At 42.5% G+C, this 27,612-nt stretch overlaps 1 protein-coding gene across 1 annotated transcript in view; it reads right to left on the bottom strand.

The window, feature by feature from the left end:
- RGSL1 (regulator of G protein signaling like 1) overlaps positions 1-27,612 on the bottom strand; it is a 483,194-nt gene that overhangs the window by 23,691 nt on the left and 431,891 nt on the right. The window contains exons 16-18 of the mRNA XM_069233196.1: positions 14,287-14,326; positions 13,678-13,807; positions 11,063-11,267 (exon numbers count right to left, since the gene is read on the bottom strand). Of these exons, the coding sequence (XP_069089297.1) occupies positions 11,063-11,267; positions 13,678-13,807; positions 14,287-14,326 (375 nt within the window). The remainder of the gene's footprint in view (positions 1-11,062; positions 11,268-13,677; positions 13,808-14,286; positions 14,327-27,612) is intronic.

Below are 27,612 nucleotides of genomic sequence, written 5' to 3'. Positions count from 1 at the left end.
TAATACTGAGACTTAAGTTTGTGGCCATGAACGATCTGATTGACTGGCTGCAACACTGAAATATCTGTTTTGGTCAGTCTTTGAGGACACCTAAAGACCCTCTGTTCAAAGTTTTTTTTTAATGTAAAAATTACTTTGACATGATGGGTTTGCAAACTTAGCTCCAAATTCAAAAACTTAGAACGAGTGATGAATCTCAATGACCTTTCCCTCACTATGAAGATTGTAGACTCTAAATCAAGTTCACTCAAAAAATACAGCTAAAGTGAATCTATGGTCAGCTTTGGTTATAGCACCATGCCTCTGAAAATCACCTAGAAAGGTCCAGTACAATTCCCTAGTTATGGTTAGCCACACTTTCCTTTACACGAACAGCCATGCTAATAATAATTTGCAAATTAAATGCTTATGATCTCACAATATTTATGCCGATGGACAACAACAGCTAGAAGCACGACGTCTTTAAATATCAATACATAACCAAACCAATAAATAATGCTATATTCACATAAGTCTAATTTGTAGCATCAATGGTAAACTGGTATGTAACTCATTTGTAATATTATATATGACATCTGTAATTGTATTTTTTTTCATCAGGGGCACAGCAAGATCCCATGTGTGGAGTTAAATGTTTTGTTCCCAACTTTTCTAGAAAATGTGCATGGGTTGTCTTTTTTATTAATCACTGATGTCATGTAGTAATACTTTAGGGGAACTCTTTTTTCTGGAGTCAATATTCATATTTAAAAATGCAGTTATAAGCACACATTTTTAAGGCAGAGAGAGAGGGAAAGAGAGAGGCAAAGAAACAGACAGAGTTATATAATTTTTTTAACTGTGTAACCTGGTCTAACACTGGCATCAAGATGTTTTGGTTACATCAAAAACCAAAAGACCCAGTGGTTTGCCACGAGAACCCCAAGTTAGCAGTATAGGATACCAGTATAGAAATAAACCTTACCCGATTATGCATTTTTTTTATATTACACGTTCTTTTGGGAGTAGGTAAATAAGTTGAAAAAACTTTTTCTTCAAACCAACAATGAGCCAACAATGGGCACTGATTGAAATTAGAAAGTTTACATACACACATTCACACACTCACACAAAGAGGTGTGCAGTGCAAGTGTGATAAGCTATTTACTACCATTGTTGCATGTCTGAAGGGGCCAACACACACTTCCTGTTAGTTCCACTCCACTTCTTCATCAATAATAAATATAGCATATTACATTCTTTGCATGTGATATATGGTTTATACTACGCTGTTTTAATGTACAATAATAATATATATTTTATATACTATAATCAGAATTTGCAGGTCAACAGGCTGTGAGAAAGTGTTATTTTAGGCGCACTTTAATTTTTTAAAATTGAGTTCCTTTTAAGGATTTAATGGGACTGTCCATCTATTTACTTATAAAAGGTAGAAAGAACTGACAAGGTCAATTATCTAAACACTAAAGTGGCAGGTTATTCAGATCGTTTATTACACAGAGACTTTACCGTCAAAAAAATGTCCTGGTTTATGTAAAAAATAATTACTGTTTTCATTTTATCAAGGTCTTATGAAGCCTCCTCTATGAAAAGAGGTGATGTCTAACTTGAATTGCCACCTGTTTTAACCACACCTACCGCACGCCCATCACTTTCACTTGTTCCTGGGCTTGCCTTTCAAAAATGCTTTTCTATTATTGGTAAATGCTTTACGTTTGCCCCTCCTTGGGGCGGTTTTGTTACCGCCTTGCAGACTGCCCCTGTTACATAAATAATTGCACAATTGTAGATACGTCTGACTGCGAGCAAACTTCTTTTTCTTTTTGTGTCTCTCTTTCACGCTCATGGCAGCCATGGTGCTTTGAATCGGCTCTCTTATGTCAACTGTTTTACTTATTATTTTTCTTGCTAGCAGTTAACGCAGTTGCAAATAAAACTTGTGCATTATTAGGAATGTTAGTTCTACAGCACGGCTGGAATTACTGTTTTTACTGAACTAAGTGTCTGGCGTTCAAAACTGTTTTGTAGCCACAAACCCTGCCATTTGAAAACTCACAGGCTCTGATACTGCAAAACAGTTGTTTACTCTTTACCCCTGGAAACAACTTTCTGATTCACTGAAGGAGTTTTGCGAGTTATAGGGAATCACACATATAAACAGGAGTGAATCGGGGGTCCTTGCTTAGTTAAGATAAAATTACATGTATCAGAGACTTACAACCTTCAGATGGCAACTCCCAGGTTGGGTGGTATCCGAGTGGGAATGGATTCCCTTTTTTTTAAATCATATTGTGCATTCTCATGGGAGTAGGCAGTGGCTCATGTGACAAATATCTGCTTCTCCTGCTGTCTTCACAAACTGTAATCATGTTTCTAAACACCACCTCTTCTCTAAGGAACAGGTGTGGCTTTAAAAAATGTTTTCCAGTTGGGATTGTGAATGCTTGAAGCCACTAGACATCACTCAGTGTCTCCTAAAATTGGCAGAGGTACACGAGACATAGATTAAACAAGCATTTGCAATTACATCGAATTAGAGCTATTAGCGTTGTAAACTCCTAACTGGATTTTTCTTGCCACATTAAATGAAAAGAAAATGAAAAAACGTGTGCGATCACGCTGCAAAATAAAGAGAAAAGTAGTCCAGAAACTATACGGAAAACATGGAGCCTCATATGTTTCCAGTAGTTTACCGGTGCTCTCGAGGAAGGCTAAACACTGGAAAAGGCATGACGTATGCATGCATTTCATAAATGAAAACAAGCAGATTTTAAAAGGCAAGCTCATGAACCAATAAAAGTGACTGACATAACATGGGCATGGTTAAAATCCCCCTAAAGAGAGATTAGAAGAGGGATGGAGCGCTTTGTGCTCGCCCCTAAAAAAGGGTGCCTGAAAATTCCTACCATAAAATTAGTAGTTTCCTGGCAGGTGACTGGCTGCATTGTAGAGCACATTGCCAATCCAAGTCCTGTTTTTCCTTTGACACTGCAGTGGCAGACAACAGAAGTCTCAACTTACAAGTGACGAAATTACTCTCGCTTTCTAGGTAAGGAGTGTATCCATCTCTCTGAAAGGGATTTCTTTTAGGATAATCAGTATGGATGAGATGTCCATTTTCTTATCAGAACCAAACATCAGCACTTCCATTTAAGTGAAGCTGTGTGTTTTCTGTCTTAATTGAACTTACCGCAAACAGACAGAGAAATACACAACCATACCCAGGCTGGCTGGCGGAAAGGGCACGCATATTGCAAGCTGTATTCAATATTTTACTGGGGAAGGTCCTATTTAATTATTTTATTTTATTTATTCGGGAATCAACATATACATATGTATATATGTATATATACTGAAAAGATTTGAAGCTTATATACTCAGAATACCTGACTAAAAAAAGTAATGAAATCCTAAGGTAGCAACCAGATACATTTCTGAGTAACGCTGGAATAAAGTATTTAGGGCCATATGTACGAACACTTTTTCCCATAGACACAGAATGGGTAAAAACCTTTGCTACATCTGGCCCTTACAGCCTTAACTCTTAGTCCAGACCCTTTGAACGACCCAATGTCCTTCAACTCGTGGGTCATAACCAATAAGAAGCCTAGACAGCCAAGCTTTGATAGGATCCCCATGCACAATAACTTAATCCTACCTATGTCTTTTTAAGATGAACAAACCGTGGGATGGAGTGAATCCATTTGCAGCCAATACTGAGCCAGGCCAAACCTTCCCACCACAATTGTTATAAAATATATAGCTGCAACTTTCTGTTAATACTATAGGAATGCCCCAACATAATCATTTTGGAATCCTAAGATACATTACTCCATTGATCTACTGGAGCACACAGTCCCAGTATCTACAGATAGAAGTGCAGGACACAAAATGTACTTTGGGTTAGTCCTATTAAATGTACTGCAAAAGTATCATTCATAACCAAAGCTCCCAGTTTTCTGTTTTCACTGATCTTAGAAAACAGTGCTTTTCTTGTTAGTATTTATTTTTAAAAACAAAAAAATACAAGTAGTTGGACTTCTTTTGTGTGATTCTCCATATCTTTGTTGTCAAATTTGGCCCAATAGCTGCGCAGATTGACAGCATAAGAAGTATACAAACAGGGTGAGCTTCGCTACATAACAATATATCTCCACATTTGTTTTTGGTGTTAATCTGATATTTTCATGCAGCTGCATTATTGTATTATACTTGGATTTGAAATGTGCTAAACCGGACAAGCACTACATATGAATGCAAATTTTTCAGTTAAATAAAAGTGAAAATAAACAGGTTACAACTTCATTTGGCCACAATATCCAAATTAACTATGGAAAAATACTGACAAGATTGCCCAAAAAATAAATATGGATAAATTCAGATGAAATGCTAAAAAAATACCATAAAACCGGGAACCCTATTCATAACCTTTGAAAGCTAGCAGAGCTAACCCAATGTGCTTTCATGCAACATGTCTCAAGACACATGAATGAAGATCCAGGCACGCGTTTTCCATTTCTGTCCACTAGGTGGCGGTGTTCCTACACGCTGGGGACTGAGTGCAGAAGAGACTGATATAATCTTTTATTTGCAGATGTGGTTATTAAAATAATCTCTTTGAGGATGTGAGAGAAATCAGTTTGTATTTTTTACGCTTCTGAATAATCAATGCAAGGATTCCATCTTCAGTATCTCTAACATTGTAAGTCGTGCTGTCCTTGCGCAGTGCAAACCTTCCCCAAATCATTAGGTTGAGCGCTGAAGTGCTTTGACCTGTTGTAAGTGTTGTGTCCCTCGCTCATCTCATGCCTAACACTTTCTTTCACTCGTTTGTGAGCTTGCCTTTCAAAAGTCACTTGACGTCATTGGTAAATGCTTTAGGTTTGTCCCGCCTTAAGGCTGTTTTGTTACGCCTTGCACACATTGCATGATTGCTGATATACTTCAGCATGGTCAAACTATTTTCTTCTTTTGTCTCTCCCCTTCATGCTGCACGGTGGCGATCGTTCTCACAGTGTAAACAGGCACAACATTGTTAACTCGATTGGCGCTATTGAAGCGCTGATCACAGTTACCTAATCAAAGTAATTTCTTCTGGCTCTCCCCTTCAAACACTTTAAATCGGTAAAGGCTTTCAGGTAAAATAGAAATCATAAAAGCAAAAGCGGCTCGCCTGGCACAAATGAAGAGCCAATACTACAATATTCATTGCACTCAAGAAAACACAACCCATAATGCTTTTCAAGGCATTGCTTTCACAATACATTTTTGCCCTGAACTCAGTCTGTGGTAGTCCTAGGACAATGGCACCACCACCAAAATGTTCAGCACTATGTGCTCTTTCTGTCTGGTTCATCTCTGGGTCCCCACTCTAGGTTAGTGGGGAGCCTGAAATAATAATTCTTACCACCATTCAATATCTTTTTGAGCTCTGTCATGGGTGGAACTTTTATTTTACAGCTGAGAGTAGTTTATGTTTAAGGTCCTTGTTTGTAATGTCATTTTTTGGGCCTGTTGCTCCTGAAACTTTGTAATACAATACATCCTCTATGGGTTAAATATATGGTTATGCTGCATATTATTGTAGGAGGTTCGCCTGGTTTGTAGTGGATACCTAAGGTACTTACACCTTATTCCAGGCCCAGTTATCCCTTATTAGTGACATGTAGTCAGTGCCTAGAAGTCAGGCTCTTTAGGGGTAGTGTGGATGAGCAGCCAAGGCCTAACTAGGAGAATGGCAAAGCTCATGCAATACCACTGTAGTCACACAGTACTCACACACATGAAAGAAAATACTCAGTGTTACAAAAATAAGGGAACTTTATTTTGGTGACACAAATGCCAAAAATGCCATAGAGACTATACTCCCTTAGGAGATAAGTAATACACAAATTATATACACTAGTATGCAGACATAGCTGTAGAAACAGTTAGAAAACAGTGCAATTAGTGAAAATTACAATAGTTAGAAAGGTGCCTGGGGGAACACAAACCATATACTAAGAAAATAGAATACGAAAGTCGGTTTATTCCTGAGGCAAGTGTAGTGTGTAGAGGGGTGCTGGGAGTATTAGAAAACACCAATGGTAAGTAATAGAACCCACCCCAGAGCCCAGGAAAGCAGGAGTAAAACACAGGAACATTCCTAGAACACACAAGAACACGAGAAAGAAGATGTTGCAATAATCAAAAAAGACTCCAAGACATCAAACATAGATTCATGGACCTGAAGACCTGTGGCAGAAGGGGACCAAGTCCAAGAAGCACTGAAGAGTCCAGGGAGGACAGGAGCCCCTGCTAACCCGGATGAAGGTGCAAAAGTAGAACCACCAGTGAAGAACAACAGTCAGTACTGCACCCAAGAAGATGGATGCGGGTTCCTGGTTGGTGCAGATGATGTCCCACACCGGATGGATGATTGCAGTCTGGTTTGCGTCACTGGATTCTGCCAATAAGCCTTGGCACACGCAAAGCTTTCAGTTAGCGGAAAGTAGCACTGCCCAGGACCAGGAGGGACCTGGTGGATTCTACCCAGGAGGGGGAGTCAGAGGGAGCTCCCAGCAACTCAGAGATCCCTCAGAAGATCAGGCAGTGTGCACAGGAGTACCACAGCATGGGGACAAAGAAGGTGAAAAAGGAGGCCTACACAGCCCTACACGCAGGAAGTTGTGCATTGCAGGAAAGAGCGCTGGGAGCCGGAGCTGCACTGTGCACAAAGAACTTTGTGGAAGGATGCCAACTAGCCTTGGCAACTGCAAAAGATAGGCTGCACGGGGTACCGTCTTGTGTGGGGAGGCAAGCTCTTACCTCCACTAAAGTTGGACGTCAGGACCGTCAGGACCACTTCAGTCCACCACCTGTGATGCAGGATCCACGCAGCTTGTCAGGAGAGGGGTCCTACACAACTGGTTGTCATTTCAGAGAGGTGCCTGCTGAAGCAGGGGAGTGACTCCTTCACTCCAAGGGAGTTTCTTTCGTTCTTCTGGTGCAGGCGGAAGACACGCTGTCCTCTGAGGATGCACAACTGGGAAACAGTTGCAGTTGCTGGCAGGAGCAGAAGATACAATGTTGCAGAAGTAGTCTTTGCTTCTTTGCTGCAGTTGTAGAGTTCCTGGAGGGTCCAGATGCAGTTTCTTCGGTAAGAAGGTGAAGTAAAGGATGCAGAGGAATCCTGCTGGAGTCTTGCAATCCAAATCTTAAGAACCACCCAAGAGAGAGACCCTAATAGCACTGGCCACTCAGTTGCTCCCAGAGTTCTCTGTTGGAATCCAAGATGGCAAAACCCAGGGACCCTCTGGAGGAGCTCTGAGCACATGGTGATGGACATGGGAGTGGACACTCCACTTTTCTTCGTCCAGTTTAGCGCCAGAGCAGGGACTGGGGGGCCCTAAACCGGGGTAGACTGGATTATGCAAGGAGGGCACCATCTGTGCCCTTCAAAGCATTTGCAGAGGCTCTGGGAGGCTACCCCTCCAAAGCCTGTAGCACCTATTTCCAAAGAGAGAGGGTGTAACACTCTTCTCCCAAAGGAAATCCTTTGTTCTGCGTTCCTGGGCTTGAGCTGTTCAAGTAACATCAGGGCAGAAACCTGTCTAGAAGGTGGTAGCAGCTGGGGCTGCCTGGAAAACCTCATAAGGCTGTAATGGCAATACTGGGGGTCCTCTAAGGAGCCCCAAGAGTGTATGGAATCATACAACCAATGCTTGCAAAAGCATTGGGGTATGGTTCCAACATGTTTGATACCAAACATGCCTATGTTCGGAGTTACCATTATGTAGCTGGACACAGGTGGTGACCTATGTCCAGTACATGCGTAAAATGGCATCCCCACACTCACGAAGTCTGGGAAAATGGTCCTGAGGGTCATGGGGGCACCTCTGCTAGTGCCGGGGTGCCCTCACACACTGGTACTCTGCACCCTGCCTTCAGGACTGGAAGACCTGCAATGGGGTGACTTATAAGTGACCTGGTGCAGTGTAAATGGCAACAAAAGGGTGCATGACCCTTTTCACACAGGCTGCAATGGCAGTCCTGTAGAAGCCTTTGCATGGGCTCCCTATGGGTGGCAAAAGAAATGCTGCAGCCCATAGAGATCCCCTGGAACCTCAATGCCCTGTGTAACTAAGTACCATATATTAGGGACTTATAAGGGGGCACCAGTAAGCCAATTGTGGGTGAAATACTGGATTACCAGTATGCAATAACCATAATGTAAGGGAGAGAGCATAACTACTGGGGTCCTGATTATCAGTATCCCAGTAGGCGCAGTCAAGCACACTGACAAACAGGCCAAAACTGGGGGTAACCATGCTAGAAAGAGGCTACTTTCCTACAATTATTTAATGTCATTTTATTTTTGTGTGGTTATTCTCTGTAGGGGTTAGTTATATAGTTACATAATCATATTTCTCACAAATGCTATTTTCATTGTGGTGTCCTCTGGGGGTTGTTCTAAGCTTTGCAGTCGTATCAACACTCTAAAATATTCATGCCATACAGAAACTTGCCCCATAATGCTTTGAGGTGCATTATTTGACAAAACATTTTCGCTCATAACTCAGCCTGTGGAGATCCTGGGACAATGGGACCACCACAAAAATGTTCAACATGATGATCTCTGGGTCTCCACACTATGTTAGTGGGGACCCCAAAATATTAACCCCTCCCACATTTCAGTTTTACTTTAAGGGCTCTCATAGCTGGAATATTTTAATGTTGCACTTGTGAGTAGTTTGTTATAAGGGTGTTGTTTGTAATATCGTTGTTATAGGTCTGATTTCTTTGATTATGTACAATGATCTGTAAGGGCAAAATATATGGTTATATTGCATTATTTAATGCCATTTTCTTTTTGTGTGGGTTTGTTCTCTAGTAGTTCATTATATAGTTATATGACCATGTTTCTTACAAGTGCTATTTTTATTGTGGTGTTATCTAGGAGTTGATCTAAGTATTACAGCCATACCAAAATACTAAAACATTCGTGGCAAATGGAAACTTACTCCATAATGCTTTTCAGGGCATTACTTTTACAAAACATTTTTGCTCATAACTCAGCCTGTAGTGGTCCTAGGTCATTGGACCATCACCAAAACATTCAGCACGACATGCTTTTTCGGTCTATATCATCTCTGGGTCCCAACCCTATGCTAGTGAGGACTGCTAAATAATAACACCTACCACTATTTGTTATTTTTTTAAGCTCTCTCATGGTTGGAACTTTTGTTTGAAAGCTGGGAGAAGTTATGTTGTATGGGCTTTTAAAAAAATATTATTTTAATAGACCTGTTAGTCTTGAAAACGTGTAATGCTCTCTAAGGACTAAATCTACAGTTACACTGCATTCCTTTCATCTTTTTAATGGAGTTATGCCCTTTAGGGGCCTAACAATGTGGTTCCATTATATTTGTGTTATGGTGTTTTAAGCATTACAGTCTAATGTCAAAAGTCTATTTCTGATGAAGGTTTATATGATAATTGTATATGTTTTAATAATCTATTCTTAATACAATTATGACCATGATTTAGGACAACTTAACATCCTTATTACACTATGACTGTTTGAACACACTTGATATGTTTGGGTGACACTTCTAGTTTATTTCTCCTCTGTGGCTGTCCTGTGTCTTTTTTGGGGGAATGGTGACAGCCAGTCAGCAACTCTGATGGTGGGGTTGTGAAAGTGGTATTCTATTGGAATTAGCAATGCAGATATAAATTAGGATGCTAAATAGCAACATTGTCATTGATTTGCTGCAGATAGAGGAAGAAGGTAAATGGAAATGCTTTAGTTAAGTGCATGGCCACTGGAATTATATGACAGGAAAAGATGACATTATGAGGCAGGGTTGACCAATTTATGTGGCAAGAAAAGTCCAGCTATGAATTTACTATGCCAATAGCTCTAACGCAAGAAAAGCAAGACCTGTTGCATTGCAAATGCTTGTTTTCCTTTGTCTACAGTCATCAAACAGATGTGGTATTAAAACAAATCAATCAAGGCTTGTATTCCCACCTCACATGAATTAAATTGTTTCTGTCACAATTACTTATGTTTGTCAAGCCATATAATGGTCCCTGTCCCAGAACATTTGGCCCTGCAGATAGCTTGCATTTGGAGAATTAGCAATGATTGATGGCTTTGTTACAAGAAGCTAAGTACACTGCAGTTGCCTGAGTTTTCAAATTACCTAGGCCATAGCATAAGCATGACATAGCAAAACTCCTATGCACTGTATAAATATTGATAATTAAATACAGTATAGATTAATTGCAAAAACAAAGGTCAAAGTGACGTTATGGGTAGCTACAGAAATAAGCTTTCAACCTATTGTTAAAAAAACAGAAATTCACTGAAGACATTTTTTTTAAAGCAAAGTTTTGATATTAGATAACAACTAACATTTAAAAAAACAAAAAACAGAAAACTGCCAGTTATAGTTTAGTGAATTAACTATAACTTGTGCCCCGGTCAAGCACTGGCTATGACCTAATATGTTGTGTCACTCATGACATATCAGATAACATAATTGATGGCATCACTAATTACATCACATATGGCCTTGCCCTGCGCTAAACACCCCATTGGTGCCCAACCCCCAGGCTACACATGCCCTTTGAACCTGTGTAGCAGGGGTTAGCCGCAGATTCTGGTCTCCAGCTCAGCCCTGCATCCAACAACCTGCGGATGCCCAACCCACCGGCACATACCACCTTCAACCTCATGCACTTAGCAGGGGGTTGACTGAGGCCAGGCCCTACACGCAACCCCTTGTGGGTGTCAAACCCCTCAATGGACCCAGCCTTTAGCTGCACCTACTTGTGAGTATGGACCTAATTGTTTTCCTTTGCAAAGTGACTGTAGTACTGAATGTGTCAAACTGTAATAAGAAATGTTGGTTAGGCTGTGAATTTTCTGTCTATCACTTCTATTTGATCTAACTACTTCCTTTTACCCTCACTTTCATCACAGGTTGCATCAAAATCTCCTTCACAGCAGAGATTGAATGTAGACCTGTCTGGCACCTGTTGGAATAGAGCTAATTCTTGTCAGAGGTCTTACTTTTCAATCTCCAAGTAAAAGAAGAGATCGTAGATCAGGTAGTTGAGCACAATGGTCCGGGACCCAATATGGCGTCGTTTCAGCGGTGGTGTTTCTGCTTCCTGAAGGTGCTCTTTACCACTACGGTGCCCAGCATGGAAACCTGTCTGACGTGAACTTGTGCCTGAGGATCTCAGGGAGAGGGTGCCAGCAGATGCCCTTTGGTCTGAAAAGAGAAAGGAAAGGCTCCCTCAGCTCCTAGGGTCATCACAGTATCACAATATAAGCAATCCAACACTCATAAACATAGGCGCTATAAATCTTATTTATATTAGTATAATCTAAGTGTCCCTCCAAACAGACGTTCTTTTTATGCCAAACACATGTTGGCAACCGGAAAACAAAAAAGCTTTCACACTTGTCCACAGACTTGAGAATTACCAGGACACTTCTGCTTTGATTATTGCACCTTATGCAGTTTTCGTTTAGAATTCCTTGTTGAGTTCTGGATCAATTTGCTATGTGTGTATGTATAAAGTATTTGATAAAGCACATTTCGACCAGAGGTATCAAAGAGCTAAGAAGGCAAAACAAGAATTCTACGGCCGCTCTTAATTAAGACTGGAATAGCCCCGTTTTGAGTTGTTTGCGATATGTATGTATGTATGGATTTTTAACTCTATCGCTATCCACTCTAGTTAGAGTAAGAGTCCCCAAAAATAGTCATCAGTCAGCGTTCACATATAGATGGGTGTTGTTCTTCGGATGCTGGCAATCTCTCTGTCTCCACAATTAGACACAGTTTGTTTTAAGACTGTACCTCATCTGAACCCATCTCTCTATGCACAGTGAGTACACTTGCAAATACACCAAAGAGGCAGATCAACGTAAGGTGAACCTCATTAAATTCATATGTGCCCTTTTGAAGAGCAGGGTCCAGTTCTACAGTAATAATGCATGAATCAGTAAAAACATATTCACCACAATGGAAACCATTATAGTAGGCCAAACCAACATTCTCCAGCCATTATAAGAGCCATCATTTGGCCATTCTAAAAACCATTATCAGAAAAGCAACCCAATGCTCATCCCTCAGGTCCCAACAGACTACTAGCACTTTTAAAGATATGCTCTAGTTTGTCATTCCAGAATTTAAACATTATGCTGATAGTCTATAAAATGAAAAAGGAGACTAAAGGTTTAAGTGGAAATAAAACACAAGATATGAACCGCTATGTGCCTTTAACACAAATCTTGGGTTTGGGGTTACCCAGCATAATATTTCCAGGAGCCTAAAATGCCATTGATATAAATCCACATGAACGCACACACAAAGAGCCACGCCTCCCAACCACACATAGACACACAAGTGCACATCCACACATGCACACACACAAGCACTTTCACTTTGGCATACCCACACCTACAAATTAAGGCCCATATTTATACTTTTTGATGCATACCAGCGCCAGCGCTGGTTTGCGCCAAAAATGTTACCGCCGGCGCTGCGGACTGGTCTGAGAAAAAAAAATTACTCAAACCAGGCAGCGCTGGCGTAGGGGAAAATGGGGGTTGTGCGTCAAACAGTGCTGCATGTCAGGTTTGAGGCAAAAAGCATGCCTCAAACCGGACGTGTGCCATTTTTTGACGCACAAACCCCATCGAAATGACTCCTGTCTTAGCAAAGATAGGAGTCATGCCCCCATGCCCAATGGCCCAATGCCATGCCCAGGGGACTACTGTCCTCTGGGCATGGTCATTGGGCACAGTGACATGTAGGGGACCCAAATTAGGCCCCCTTATGCCACTTTAAAAAAAAAAAACAATATTTACCTCAACTTACCTGTACTTACCTGGGATGGGTCCCCCATCCATGAGTGTCCTCCAGGAGTGGGTGAGGGTGGCAGGGGATGTCCCTGGGGGCAGGGAAGGGCACCTCTGGACTCCTTCCATGGTCCTAGACCATGGAAGTGATCCCACAAGTCCCTTAATGCCTGCCCTGACCCAGGTGTAATAAAACTGCGCACATCAGGCTGTGCGCCATTTTTTAAGGCCCGCCCCCTCCTGTGTGTCAAAATGACATGGGAGTATAAATAAGGCGCACAAGCCTTAAAGTCATTTTTGGGGCAGGAACGCCTACCTTGCATGTCATTAACGCAAGGCAGTTTCCCGCATCCCAAAAATGACTCGCACGGTTTGCGCCGAATGTGCGTCATGTTTTAAGCACATTCAGCGCAAAGAGAGTATAAATATGCCCCTCAATTCTTCTTACCTCGCCCATACTTCATTAGCACATTTAGCTGTATCCCATGCTTGCCTTATTTGCTCATATGCACATTTAGCTAACCCATGGACCAAAACACTCCGAAAACACACTGATTACCACACACAAAACCATGGCCACAAGCCCTTCCCAGCCTCACACTAATGTTCCTAATATCCACAAATGCTTCTTAACTATCTGTGACAAGATGTTCACCCCATCCACTCCCCATCAAATTCCCTCTCAGGTCCACGTGCTCATACTTCTGGTTTCACAAAAGCCAAAATGTTTGCTCTCACACACACATACTTAAGGAATTTTCTTTTCCCTCTTTCCAAACAGAAGTAAAATTATATTTCCATTGCACACATACTGCTCTTTTCAATGGTCATTTGAAGGAGAAGGAATTCCTCAAATTCACGGCGGATAACTGGGTTTTTCATGTCACGACGGAACTTGACAACGCTGCGGATGAAGTCAAATAGGGAATCCAAAGCCCTTCTCTGAAATGGGGAAAGGGGAGAGAAATGTTTGACATAGTATAGACAACGTTCATAACCTCATACAGTGTTTAGCAAACCCAGGGACTCGCTCTCTCTAAAATTGGCAAGATATACTTGTATTCAGCCTACATATGGAGTCACTGATCCTCAGATTGTCCGGATATTCTTGGTGTTCAGCACACACTGGAAGTCACTGATCACCAGGATGGCAGAACACACGTGCAGTCGGCACACACAAGAGGTCACTGTTGCGCATGCTTCAAGTTTATATATGTGAATCAGCACAAACATTAAATCCTTGCTCATCCAGTACAAAGAAAAGAACGTAAAATCAACCTCACACAGTGGAGTCCGTTAACGGGTTCTTTGATCTATGCATACCACATTCATGCAATCAGAGAACAGAAGGGATCTTTATCATATTGTCACGATGCCTTGACATCAGAAAAAGAAATGAAGACTCCTGGTTTAACACTGACCTTCCTGGGACGCAAGTGTTGATCCTGGTACTCTCCAAACCTGCCAAAAGAAAAGCAGAGTTACACAGGGGCAGGACTAGGAGGAAAGCCCCATGGCTTACCATCGACACTTAGAAAACAACATTATACAGTATATGCTTTGTAGGCACTATAGATGGTAGGACATGTGTCACAAATCTGCAACAAATCAGAAAAGGAACGAGGGCGGAGTACAGGGCAGTTAAGACTTTATTCAACGTGTACCATTCCTTGAAAATGCACTTCCTCAAAGTCAATATAGAGCAAGACTAACACACTTTAGAGTGGAGCAAGCTCAATTTTAAGGGATCTATACCACAATGATTATTATTTCATTTATTTTCCCTACATGATGCTCTCATGCCACCCGTGTAGGCTTCAGAACACACTATAAATGAATAAACAAATAAATAAATAAATTAATAAATATGACTTAGCTGATGAATGACTAAAGGTGAGCATACACAGGACCGGACTGAAATTTTGGTAGAGAGGGAACTTTGTTAAATTTAAAAAGAGAAGGTGACTATCAGTACAAACACAAATGGGTGGCGGGGGAACTCCCAACTGGCCACTGGAAAGAGATGCAAGTTGACTGAACAACCATGTTGTCTTATACTTCCCATATGGCCCACAATACCTGCTTTAAACTGATTCAGTATTATTAATTGCATTGGGTGCACCTGCCTTTTAATCATCTTAATAGGATGCTTCCGGGGATACAGGTGGCATGCCATAGGTTCTGACTGGATAGTGCAGACTTTATTAATTTGGTTTTGAACTGGTCGACTCTTACCCCATATTGGGAGTTTGTGACAGCCATCATCAATACCATTAGGGGCCACACTCTTGAAAGCACACCTGTTGTATGCCTACTGAGATTGTTCCCCAGATCCCACACCAGGCTAATCATGTTTAGGTTTGCAGACCCGGCCTTTGTTCTGGCATGCCAGCACATCACAGTGGCTTGAAGGTTCCCTGATGGGCCCTCTTTCCGGGGATGGAGGCAGGAGCTGAGCAGTAGGGTGGAATGTGAAAGTGCTTCTATGAAACTAGAAGGAGAAAAGGGCCGACATAGTCCAGAACATGCTTAGGATTTCGAACTACTGCTTCAGGATAACCCAGTTATAGCAGTGGCAGTCGCCTACTTCACACTCTAGATGAGACCCTGTCTGCCAAGAATTGAGCTATCTCTAGTTAGAGTTCGCTCATCCTACATACACTGTAACTTCATATAGCGGAACATCTGCAGACCCTCTGTATATAATACCCCTGCCCTCTCAACTGTTTGCCACCCTGCTTTACTGCCCTTCCAACTAAAGACCTATTCACACTACAGTGACATCATGCACACTATATTCACTCTGCTGTTTGTTTGGCCAATCTCTTTTTGTCTCCTTCCTTTTGCTCAGAATTCCCTTAGACTGTTGGGACTCACTCTTAGCACAAACATATGTCACCCATATGGTTCTCATACCTTTTTATTTTCTTGTTACATCCTGGATTTTAAACCAGATAGAATGCTTATTGTCTTACTTTACTGCGGGTGAAGCAGCTGCTTTATAAGATGCATGAGTCGACTTCACACTGCATTCCTTATCGTTGTGATTGTTTCATGTATACGGAAAATGCCAATAAAGTTGGTTACAAACAAAACAGTCATAGTGATGATGTATCAGGCCTTCTGATGAAACACTGGGGACCACACAGTGGAGGGCTTTCCACTGTAAAATAGAGGAAGGATTCAAGATCCTGGAGTACATTGGGGATATACCACGAGATATTTGATGGTCAGTTATTTTTGGTTTTATACTTTTTTTGGGCTTCATCCATATTGCAGGGACTGGGAACACAACCCATCACCTTAGGACCATCCTTCCACAGAAAATAAAGGGAACAGTTGGATACAAGTTGTAATTATGGAACCATTTCCCAAGGGGAAGAACCATTTGCACTAGCGATGCTAAAATCGTTTCATAATGGTAACCTTGTCACTAAACAATACACTGATTGTAACCTTACTTTTATCTTTAACATAATCCCAAATTTGACCTTTACTGTTAATGTAATACCAATTTAACTCAACCAACCCCAGGCCCTCACTCTAATTTTGACCCATACACTTACCATACCACTTATCTAACTGTAGCTATAACGCTAACCCTAACTTTGACCACTACACCATCATAAATACTTATCTAACTGTAACCCTGGCCCTAATCCTTCCTTTTCACTCACATTTACTATAATACTTATCTAGCCCTAACAAAAACGTTGCCCTTACAAATACCATAGCACTTTTCTAAACCGAGTCTTGACCCTAATATTTACATTACATTTACCAGAAACCATATGCAAGACTAACCTGACTGTAACCCTTACTTAGAACCACTTATATCATTTATCTAGCCCTAACCCTCGCCTAATCCTAACTAGACTCTCACCCTTATCATAACACTTCCCCAACTGTACAATGACCCTAACCCAACTTAGACCCTAACACTTAGCATAGTACTTATCTAAGTCTAACCTTGGTCTTAACACCAACCTTTATCCTTTCAATTACCATAACATTTATTTAACCCTAACCCTGCCCTAACCTTAAATGTGTTCCTTAAATTATCATTATACTTAACTCTAACCCTGGCCAAAACCCTATTCTTTATTCTGGCTCTAATATGAACATGACCTTAATCCTTTTCCAAGTCCGAATCCTGACCCTATTCCTTAGTTAATTATCCTTGTTTTATCAACCTTAAGGCCAGATCTACAAGACAGTGGCGCATCGATCCTGATGTGCCACTTTTCTTGGGCCACCCCTGCCCCACCTAACAACCCCATGGTTGCACCGTATTTACAATACAGCACTCGTTTCCACAATAGCGTCATAATCTATGGTGCTACTGTGGCGCTTTGCTGGATTAGCGCAATGAATTATGGCGCTAGTGCAGCAAAGCACCAGGGAGGCCCATAGGCTACTATGGGTCCATCACTTTAACGCCTGCCCTGAGCAGGCGTTAAAAAATACAGAAAAAATGTTGCAGTGAAATCTTGTAGATTTCACTGCGCCATTTTTTGTGGACTCCCTGCGTGGGACCGCCCCCTTGCATACATTATACCTGGTGCAGGTGTAATGTGGCACAAGGGGCTAGCATTGCACCACTTTGTAAATATGGCAAAGGAGAATGACCTCTTTAACGTCACATTAGTGTAATAAAATGATGCTAGTGTGGCGCTAAGAGGCTCTAGGGTCTTGTAAATCTGGCCCTAGGGGACAGATTGAAAGTAAAGTGGTGCAGCACGGTGCTGCGCCAAAATTGGGAATGCCGATCTGCACCACTTTAGAGACGCAGAGATGCGTCGTATTTAAAGAATACAGCGCACCTCTGCATTTCCCCCCTGCTTTGGTGCTAAATTTAGCTGCCAGCGCCAACACAGGCATCCTTGCACCATCATGCAAAGATGTCTGTGTTGACGGGTGTGATTGTTTAAGTGCAGGAAGATGTCTCTTCCTGCACATAAACAATCACTAATGGCGCTTTGGCATCTCTGTGTGTTGCACAATGCAGCACACACAGAAGTGCCAAAGCGTTATTTTCAAATGATTGTTTATGTGCAGGAATGGACACCTTCCTGCACATAACCAATAATTTCGGGCATTTTGCTTTTTCTATGCATGCAGCAGAATGGAGCACACATAGAAAAAGCCAAAAATGAGGAGGAATAAAAGTATTCCTCCTCATTGCGCCCTGATAACGCCACCACTGGGGGTGGTGTTAGATTTTGGCGCTGCCTCAGGTTTACGTGTTTTCATAAATCTGAGGCAGCGTCAAAATGCAATGGGTGTTGCTGTGGCACGCCCACAGCAACACCCATTGCACGCCCATTCCACGCACAGTGCTGCGTGGGAAGGGGCTGTATTTACAAGGAGGCGTAAAGCTACAAAACGTGGCTTAACGCCACCTTGTAAAAGTGACGCTCCTGTGGCGCTAGGGGTCTATAAATACAGCCCTAGGGCCCATATTTATACTTTTTGACGCTGAACTGCGCTAACACAGTTCAGCGTCAAAAGGTTTACCGCCGGCTAGAGACATTCCAATACTCCGGCCGGGCCTCATATTTATGGTATGATACTAGCCGTCAGTAGGGCCCGGCTAGAGTCATAGAAAAGGCACTAGATGGGTGCGGGAGGCGTAAGGGTAACAGTAGGTTTAGCTTCAGAATATGATGTTAGTAGAGGCACAGGCAAAAAAAAATGCCTCTTCCCAGACTAGCGTCATTTTCTGACATTATAACCCCATGGGCATGACTTCTGTCTCAGTAAAGACAGGAGACATGCCCCCCAGCCTAATGGCCATGCCCAGGGAACTTATGTCCCCTGGGCATGGCCACTGGGCACAGTGCCATGTAGGGGGCCCAAGATAGGACCCCCCATGGCACTTTGAAAACTAATTTAAAAAACTCACCTGGACTTACCTGGAATGGGTCCCCCCATCCTTAGGTGTCCTCTACGTGTGGGTGCGGGTGGGTGGGGGTGTCCCTGTGGGCAGGGAAGGGCACCTGTGGGCTGTTTCCATGGGCTCTGACCATGGAAAGAGGCACACAGGTCCACCAACGCCTGCTCATACCCAGGCGTTAAATAATCACTCTAAGCAGGCTTAGCGCCATTATTTAGGGCCCTCCTCCTCCCATGCGGGATTTTTGGACAGGAGGATAAATAAGGCAGTAGGGCCTTAGAGTAATTTTTTGCCCGGGAATACCTACCTTGCATCTCATTGAGGCAAGGTCGTTTTCTGCAGGCAAAAATGACTTTAACCCAATAATTTGGCGATAGACATGTCTAGCACCGAAATATAAATATGGAGTTAGGTTTGCACCGGATTTACATAAAAAAATGACGCAAATCCGGCGCAGAGTATAAATATGCCCCTTAGTTTCTCACATTTTGTATTCCAATGAAATGTTAATGTTAAACCAGCCATGATTTTGTCCTCTACAAGATCGTGGCTTGCTCTTTCATGAACTGAGCAATGTTAGCTGTCTGTTCTTGATATTACCATCTACATAGCTTGTACATTACTGAGTAAAAACCTGTGTGAATTCTGATGTCGGGGGAAGCTAATTAAGCAATAACTAATAAAGCTCTAGTGTAATTGGTTCACTAGAATGTCACAGTCAGGATGTTCTCCAACTTTAGACCCCCGAATTATCCATCTGGGGAGAAAACATTTGGAAATCTTTATCAGCCAGTTCTCAGCATCGCTGTGAATACCCTTCTTTTAGATAAAGCTCCAGAATTTATTTTTTGTGCCAGGTTAACCAACACATTTTCAACTAGATACTATTCTGTTGTAAGGCACTTTACTGATAAAGTGAATTATTTGTTGTTTGTGAATACCCAACAAGTGGCCCTCCTGGTTTATGTCATACCAAATCTGAGGAAGATTACGTTAAAAACATAAGTTTGGAAAGCCGAAATTATAAAAAAAAAAAGAAACAAGGCTTTACAGATGCAATACCAACACACACGCAGCAAGCATGCCTACAGTGACAATTTTGAGTGGTCCCGAAAGTATTTCTCAAATATTTACAGAACCCTCGCTGCTGGAGTCTCTCTGTCAGAGTCCAGTCGAAAGCATGTGATGGGGAGACTGTGGAAATCCATATCTAGCAGAGAGATGATGGAAACTGCAGCGAATAGCAGAGGATCTGGTGCAGTGGGACTGTCCTGCAGAACTGCCTGCTGCAGTTGTGCCTCTCTCTCCTACAGAGAGGCTTTCCATCTGTCTAATGTGCCCCTGTTTTTGGGATATGAGATCTTCCGAGACCTTTGGAAGACTGTGTCATGTCTTCCTTCAGTTTCGTGTTTTATTCTCATGTTTTGTTGAGTCCTATCGCATGCAGTGCATTTTCATAATCTGAAGCCAGTGCTTAACTGCTTCATTGCAGAAGACCGGGGTGTAACTAACACTGATGCACCAGAAGCAGTAGCTCCACAGCCCAGAGCCATGAAAGCAGAGGTGTCATGAGCCCGCAGCTTTAACACCTACAGTGCAGGTGGGGTTCTTTATGGCCTTTTTATGGGCGAGCGCAAAGCGCTCTGTCCCATCCTGTAATCTCTCTTTGGGCTTCCAACCACGCCCATGTCACGTCAGTCACTTTCATTGGTTCGTGGGCTTGCCATTTAAAATCCGCTTGCTTTCGTTTGTAAAAGGCATGCATACGTCATGCCTTTTCCGGTGTTTAGCCCACCTACACTGCACCAGTGAACTACTAAAAACATACGAGGCTCAATGTTTGCAGCATGGTGTCCGGACTACTTTATGTGTTTATTTTCCACGCAGCGGGTTCGCGCTGCATTTTACATAGTGCAGACTTGCAGTGTTTTTTTTCTCTTTACAACGCTAATAGCTCTAACTCGAGCAAATGCGAGACCCGTTGCATTGAAAATGCTTATTCTGTTTGCAGCTTGGCAGACAAAAGCTCATAATTATACAGAAATACAGAGACAACAAGAGAGCAAGCAACACAAGGTAAAACAAAGGGTTTGAAAATAGGAAATGGAAAGAAGGGGTGAACATTGTATAGGAGGGAGGGTGGAAGGAAGGATGGATGGATGGGTAAGTGGATGAATGAATGGGTCAATGACAGAGTTGATGGATGAGTGCGTGACAGGATGAGTAAATGAATAGGTAGGCGAACAGGTGAAATGATGGCAGAGTAAAGAGATGGATGGGTGGATGGATGGACAGGTGAAATAACGCCAGAGTAAATGGATGGATGGATGGACCGATGAATAGACAGATGGATTGATTGCTAGGTGAAAGCATGGCAGAGTAGAGGGATGCATGGCTAGATGGAGGGACACGTGAAAGGAAGGCACAGAAAATGGATGGGAAGGTTGATGGACAGGTGAAAGAACGGTAGAGTAAAGGGAGGGAGGGGTGGATGGCTAAATGGGTGGAAGGATGCATGAATGGAAGGCAGAGTGGATGGATGGATAGATGGATAATTGGCAGAATAGATGGATAGATGGATGGATGGGGGTAGACTATATGGGTGAAACAAATGAAGAAAGAATGAATGGTAAATAGATGACAGAATGTAAAGATGAAATGGTGAATATCCACGGAAGGATGGAAGGGTGAATAGAGAGATGGAAAAGACAAGGCAGCTCTTCTAGGGAGGGGCGGTCTCACTTGACCCGCCTCCTTGGTGCCATCCGAGCGTTTATTTCAAAGTGAGGGTATTTTAATTTTCTGGCCACTCCTTTGCCTGAAAGGCCTATTGAACAAAGACCATTGCTGTATTTTACTACCCCGCAACTGCAGGATACAGGACTCCAATTCTTCCGCACTCCCTTTATATGTGTGCGCATGAAGGGCTTCCAAGATCAATTCCCCAGCAGAGAGTGGAATTAAGTCTGCACTCCTGCTTCTTCCCCAACACCCCTGTCTCCCCAGCTACCCATCCACACGCTCTCCCACACCTGGGGCTTGATGTATTATGTCAATGAAGTGCAGCACATACAGCACAATTATATAATTGAGTATATTCGCTAAAGAAGCCAGAGCCATCAGGTTTAGGCAGTGTGTGGGAGAAGTGATTGGGGACAAAACTCAGCCCCCTGAGGCCAGATTATTCCACAAGAGGTATGTTGAAAACTGGGGCTCTTCCTTTTCTAGCAGTATCACTATTTAGTTGTCCCGTCTCGAAGGTTGGTGCAGCAGGACAATCCCTGAGCAGTGATCCTCACTACTAGACCTCTAGAAAAATTGAAAGGGGGGACTAACATAGCCAGTTGCTCCTCCCACCAAAGAACAATACTGTCTTTCTGTCCCATGGGATAGATTGTGGGGATTAACCAACAATTTGTCCCCCTAATGGTCTACGTAGAAAGTCCACTAAATGGTACGTAGTATGTTTTTTAATGGGGATGTGGACAGCTCTTCAAGGCACTGGTCCATACCTTCCAACATAGGGGATCATACATTCTTTCTGTCTCCTGAGGGGCAGAAAGCTCACTAGTACAAGAAGTATATTGTTTTATCATTTGTGTAGGGAGCCACCCCTTCATGACAATAGGTCACTTAGCCCCAAACCAGAGGCATATACAGTCTTTTAGCGCCCACCCCCATAAGCCCACCCAGAGTGGCAGAAAGCTTGCTAGTGCACCAGGTACTGTTTTACTTATGTGAATGGGAACTGTGGCTGGCCCATTGTGGCTTCAAGTCATCCCCCAATCCCATGGGCTTATACAGAATTGTAGCCCTTCTGGGCACAGATTCAATGTTTCCTACCAGCCTGGCAGTCCCACGAGGTAGAAACGCCCCTAGAAACAAGGGCCTATGTGATGTGTAGCATATGTCCTAGTGTGATACCTTAATTGGCTTTCCTAAGGTAGCAATACCATTGTTGTATTGTATTATGATGTTCTATTGCATAGAAGCGAGGCAGTGGTGGTTGGAACTGAAAGTGTTGCTTTTTCGTACCATGGTCTAGCTAAATATTTAAACCACCTCCATTTAAATCTGTAGCTCTTTACAGTATATGTTTTGGGTGGTGTTGGCAGGTCATCTTTCCTGACATGGAGCCACGCAGTTCCACCCCGTTGGTCCCATACAGTCTCACCCAGAGAACAGATTGTGAGGTCCATGTCTGTCCAATCTGCCCACGTCACGAAGGGAGAAAGCCCACTAGACCTCCAGGGAATATTTTGATTTGAATGAGGAGGCAGCCCGCACATCATTACATTAGGTTTTGCCCGCAGTGGTGTATCAAAGGCCCCTAAAGCCCCCACAATCTGGGGTCCCCCAAGCTCCTAGGGGCACCCTCAGGACAGTACCGTGGCCTGAGCGCTCCTGAGTGAGTTCAGAGGGCAACCCCTCCATGTACTTTGCAGGGGGGGGCCCTCAAGTTTTATTACACTCCTGCCAAATCCTGTTGCAGATTTAATTTTTCTGCCCTCGTGTAAGGGAGATTGTGTGGCTACGCCCAATCAGCTGTCCCATGGAGCAGAAAACCTACTGTAAACCAGGGACTATTTTTTTTAAATATGGTAGTGGTAGAGGGGGGCACTTCTTCCTGGTATTATGAAGCACTCTCTACCCAAGGGTCAATCAAAGTAATTCTGTTCCCTTGGGACAAGTTAGGGGGACTACCCTCACCCTCCCTTCATTTGCACAGAAATCCCACTAGAGCACAAGGGAATATTTTTTATTTGAATGGCGTTCAAGAGTGGACGGGCATAGTATCTGGCCAGGTACCACAACCCTGGGGCCCCATAAGGTCTTTCTGGCATGGTCATTAATCAAATCATTCATAATGTAAGAAATTGCTTGTATTTCCAGGATGACTGGCTAGCCCCGGCTCCCACAAATGAAGAGGATTTGAAGTCATTCTTGCATTTAGCAGAATATATGTCTAAATATATCAAATGTTTTCCTGACCTGGTTCATCCTTTAATGTCTCTATTTAAAAAAAGGGTTACACTTGAATGGGGTACTAATAGTCAGGAAGGCTTTACAAAGATCAAAGAAGCAACCATAAATGCACACTTTTTAAAGAAATTTCAAAGTCAACTGCAAAACTATTCTTGCTACACATGACAACAACGCAGGCCTAGGTGCCACTTTATCCCAAATCTTTAACAGGAAGGAAAACACTCAAGGAGGCAGAGTGCAATTACTCCGCAGCAGAGAAGGAAGTATTGGTATGTCACTGGGCAATTTGTCGTTTTAAATTTTATTTATGGGATTAACCTTTTACAATAAGAAAAAAATATAAACTCTGGGTATCTGTATTTTCAAATAAAAGCATGGCTAATACTGTACCTAGGATTTCAACGTGGGCATTAGGGTTACAAGGTTATAAATTCCGAGTTGAGTTCTTTCCAGGTGCAAAAACATCAAATAACTGATTGCTTGTCATGTGTGCCTGTGGAGCACAAGGTAGTAGAAGAGGATATATTGGAGGAGACAGTACTGATTATCTCAGTTCCATCTCAGTTCTGGCCTTCCTAATGGATGAATGGGAGAAACGCATAGAAAAAGATGAAGTTTTGAACAAGGTCAAAAACATGATAATGAAGGGATGGCCCAAGAAGTGCAATTACTACCTGATTAACTCAATCCATTGTGGAATGTGAGGAATGAGTTTACCATAACAGGAGGACACATATGCAGATCAGAGTAGATAGTTAGCCCACAACAGTCATGTGGGCAGGAACATGACAAAAAATAAAATCAAAGCAGAGTATTGGTGTCCTTATATGGACACCATGGTTGAGAGGAAAGTAAGAGATTACTATGCTTTTAGCATCAGTGACAAAAACAGATCTATAAGCAGAACTCCTCTTTTGCCTTTAGAATGTCCGTCTAAAACATGGGCCAAACTGGGGTTAGATATCATTTGTTCACTCAACTTTCCCAAGGTGGTAAAAAAGGTCATGTTTGTTTTGGTAGACTCGCATTGTGTGGTTTCTCAGTCAGCAAATAACATTAACACACAATCTTTGATTGTGTCAGAGTCACCATATCCTCGGGTCTGTGCACATTCCCAACACTTCCACCACAAGACAGCTCCAATACTCTGATTAGATTTGTCACAGAGTCTAAGAGAGTCCAAGTGGGGAAAAGGGGATTAGGAAAGGAACAGCTGGGAAGGAGACCTGTAGGAAGCAAAAGGTTAAAACACACAACATCAAAATTACATCTCATGAAAATCATTACTATGCTATGACTCTAAGCATCGTCATTCTGAAAACATGAACAACCTTGGAAAAAATGACTAGGCTTTTATATGACTGAATACCTGTGGGGAAAGCAACAGGGGTTAGATAGAACTTTCAGATTCAAGTACTTTTTTCAGCATGAGAATCAGGAAACAATCTGAGTTATTTCAGAACCATCATATGAATCTTGTTTTAAGAATTCATATCAGGAACACACCGCATTACATCAAGAACTCTGGTCCTTCTGTGTTCTCTCAAAACATTAGAAAATGAATTGCGCACATTGCAGGTTTTTATATAAGTATAAAACACCATAGAAGGATTGTGCACCATGAATAACACAATGTAGATTCAAGGAATAAATCACGCGACTTGTCAACTCAACAACTACCAAGTAAATGCCTTAGAATGATAGCGCACAGTAAATAACATTAATTAAGCACAAGGAAAGAATTGCGCGTCTTGCCGATTCGAGTGGCACCATGTAACTGCCAAAAAATGGTAGCACACTATGAATAACATGAATTAAACACGAGGAAGGAATTGGGCGTCTTGCCGATTCGAACGCCACCCTGAAACTGCCAAGGAATGGTAGCGTACAATGAATATCATGAATTAACCACAAGGAAAAGAATTGCACGTGTTGCCGATTCGAATGCCACCATGAAACTGCCAAGGAATGGTAGCGTACAATGAATATCATGAATAAATCACAAAGAAAAGAATTGCACGTCTTGCCGATTCGAATGCCACCATGAAACTGCCAAGGAGTGGCAGCATACAATAAATATCATGAATTAACCACAAGGAAAAGAATTGCGCGTCTTGCCGATTCGGATGTCACCATGAAACTGCCAAGGAATGATAGCGTACAATGAATATCAAGAGTTAAATCACTGGGAACCGAATTGCGCGTCTTGCCGATTCGAAGGCCACCATGTTACTGTCAAGAAATGGTAGCGCGCAATGAATATCATTAATTAATCACAAGAAAAGAATCGCGCGTCTTGCCGATTCGAATGCCACCATGAAACTGCCAAGAAATGGTAGCGTGCAATGAATATCATGAATCAATCACAAGAAAAGAATTGCCGATTCGAATACAAGCATGCAAATGCCATGAAAAGTCCAAAACGCACATTTACACGCGCAAGAGTAAATTGTTTAACATAAAGAATTAGGCACAAGAATTCTAGAGCCTTTGATTACGGGGTCGGGGGCCTAGCCCAACCTCCGTCTTACCGCCCTGACTAAGGATCACCACTGTAATATGGAGCACCGAGGCCTGAAAGGTCAAGGTAGGCCACCGGAACAGGAGCTCAGGAAGTTGCTGCTGCTCTGCACTGGGACCTCTGAATAGTGAGCACATGGAGCTGGGCTGGCTCCCTTTTATAGAGTCTTGGCCCAGCCCACAACCACACCTAGGCATGCTGCAGGGAAAGCTTCTAGAAGGCCCTGGAAAGGGACCACACCCTGACTCACTCTGAAAGTCTGCAACAATACATTACAAATGAACAGTATTTATAAGCACCTTAAGAATGAATCTTCTGGATTGAATTCTGCAATGCCAAAGGTTAAACAATAACATATCAGCACAATGCATAAATTACATTATCTTGAGAGTGTTGGGTTTTTGCATTCTAGTCGCCCGTAGAGCGCGCACTGTCCTGGTGTTGACAGTACTCCCCTCTCCCAGGCGCGCTCTAGGGCCTGCTTTGTCTGGATTGAGACGATGAAAGCGTCTCACAAGTATTGGAGCATGAATATCCAATGCGGAAACCCATGAGTTATTTTCAGGACCATAACCTTCCCAAGAGATTAAGTACCATAGGTTACGCCCTCTCAATTTAGAATGCAACACTTTCTTGACTTCGTATTCTTCTTCCCCCTGTACTAGAACAGGAGCTGGATGAGGGCGGACCTTTTGGACTGCCTTTTTTAAGAGGGAAGTATGGAACACTGGATGAATCCGTAATGATCTGGGCAATTGCAGTTTATAGGTCACAGGATTAATTTGTTGAAGGACAGTATAAGGACCTATAAAATTGGGGTTGAACATGTGCTTCTTCTTGAAGTCTGTATGTTTTGTGGAAAGCCACACTTTGTCACCTGTTTGATACTGTGGTCCCTCACAATGTTTCTTGTCATAATGCTTTTTGTATTTTTGTTTGGCTTTTTCTAAATGCTGTTGGATCAATTTCTGGGTTTGATGCAAATGTTGAATGGTTTCTGACACAGCTGGAGTAAGAGAACTTTCTTGAGGAATTGTGATGGGCAAGGTGTCAGGATGATAGCCAAACAAACCAAAGAATGGTGTAACGCCAGTAGAAGTGTGGAAGGAGTTGTTGTAGGCTAACTCTGCTAACCAGTGCATTGATGTCCAAGAATGAAGTGCCTTTTCAGCGTAAGCACGTAGGTATTGCTTCAAAGTCTGATTTAGTCTTTCCGTTTGACCATCTGTTTGAGGATGTTGGCTAGTAGATAGTGTAGATGTCACTTGGAGTGTTTTACATCATGTCTTCAAGAAGTTGGAAGCAAATTGCGACCCCCGATCGGAGAGGATCACTTTTGGCAGT

This window comes from Pleurodeles waltl, chromosome 4_2 (assembly GCF_031143425.1).
Source record: "Pleurodeles waltl isolate 20211129_DDA chromosome 4_2, aPleWal1.hap1.20221129, whole genome shotgun sequence".
In the NCBI taxonomy this organism is placed as follows: Eukaryota; Metazoa; Chordata; class Amphibia; order Caudata; family Salamandridae; genus Pleurodeles; species Pleurodeles waltl.
The sequence above is the reverse complement of the archived record's forward strand: the minus strand, read 5'-3'. Positions and strand labels throughout refer to the sequence as shown.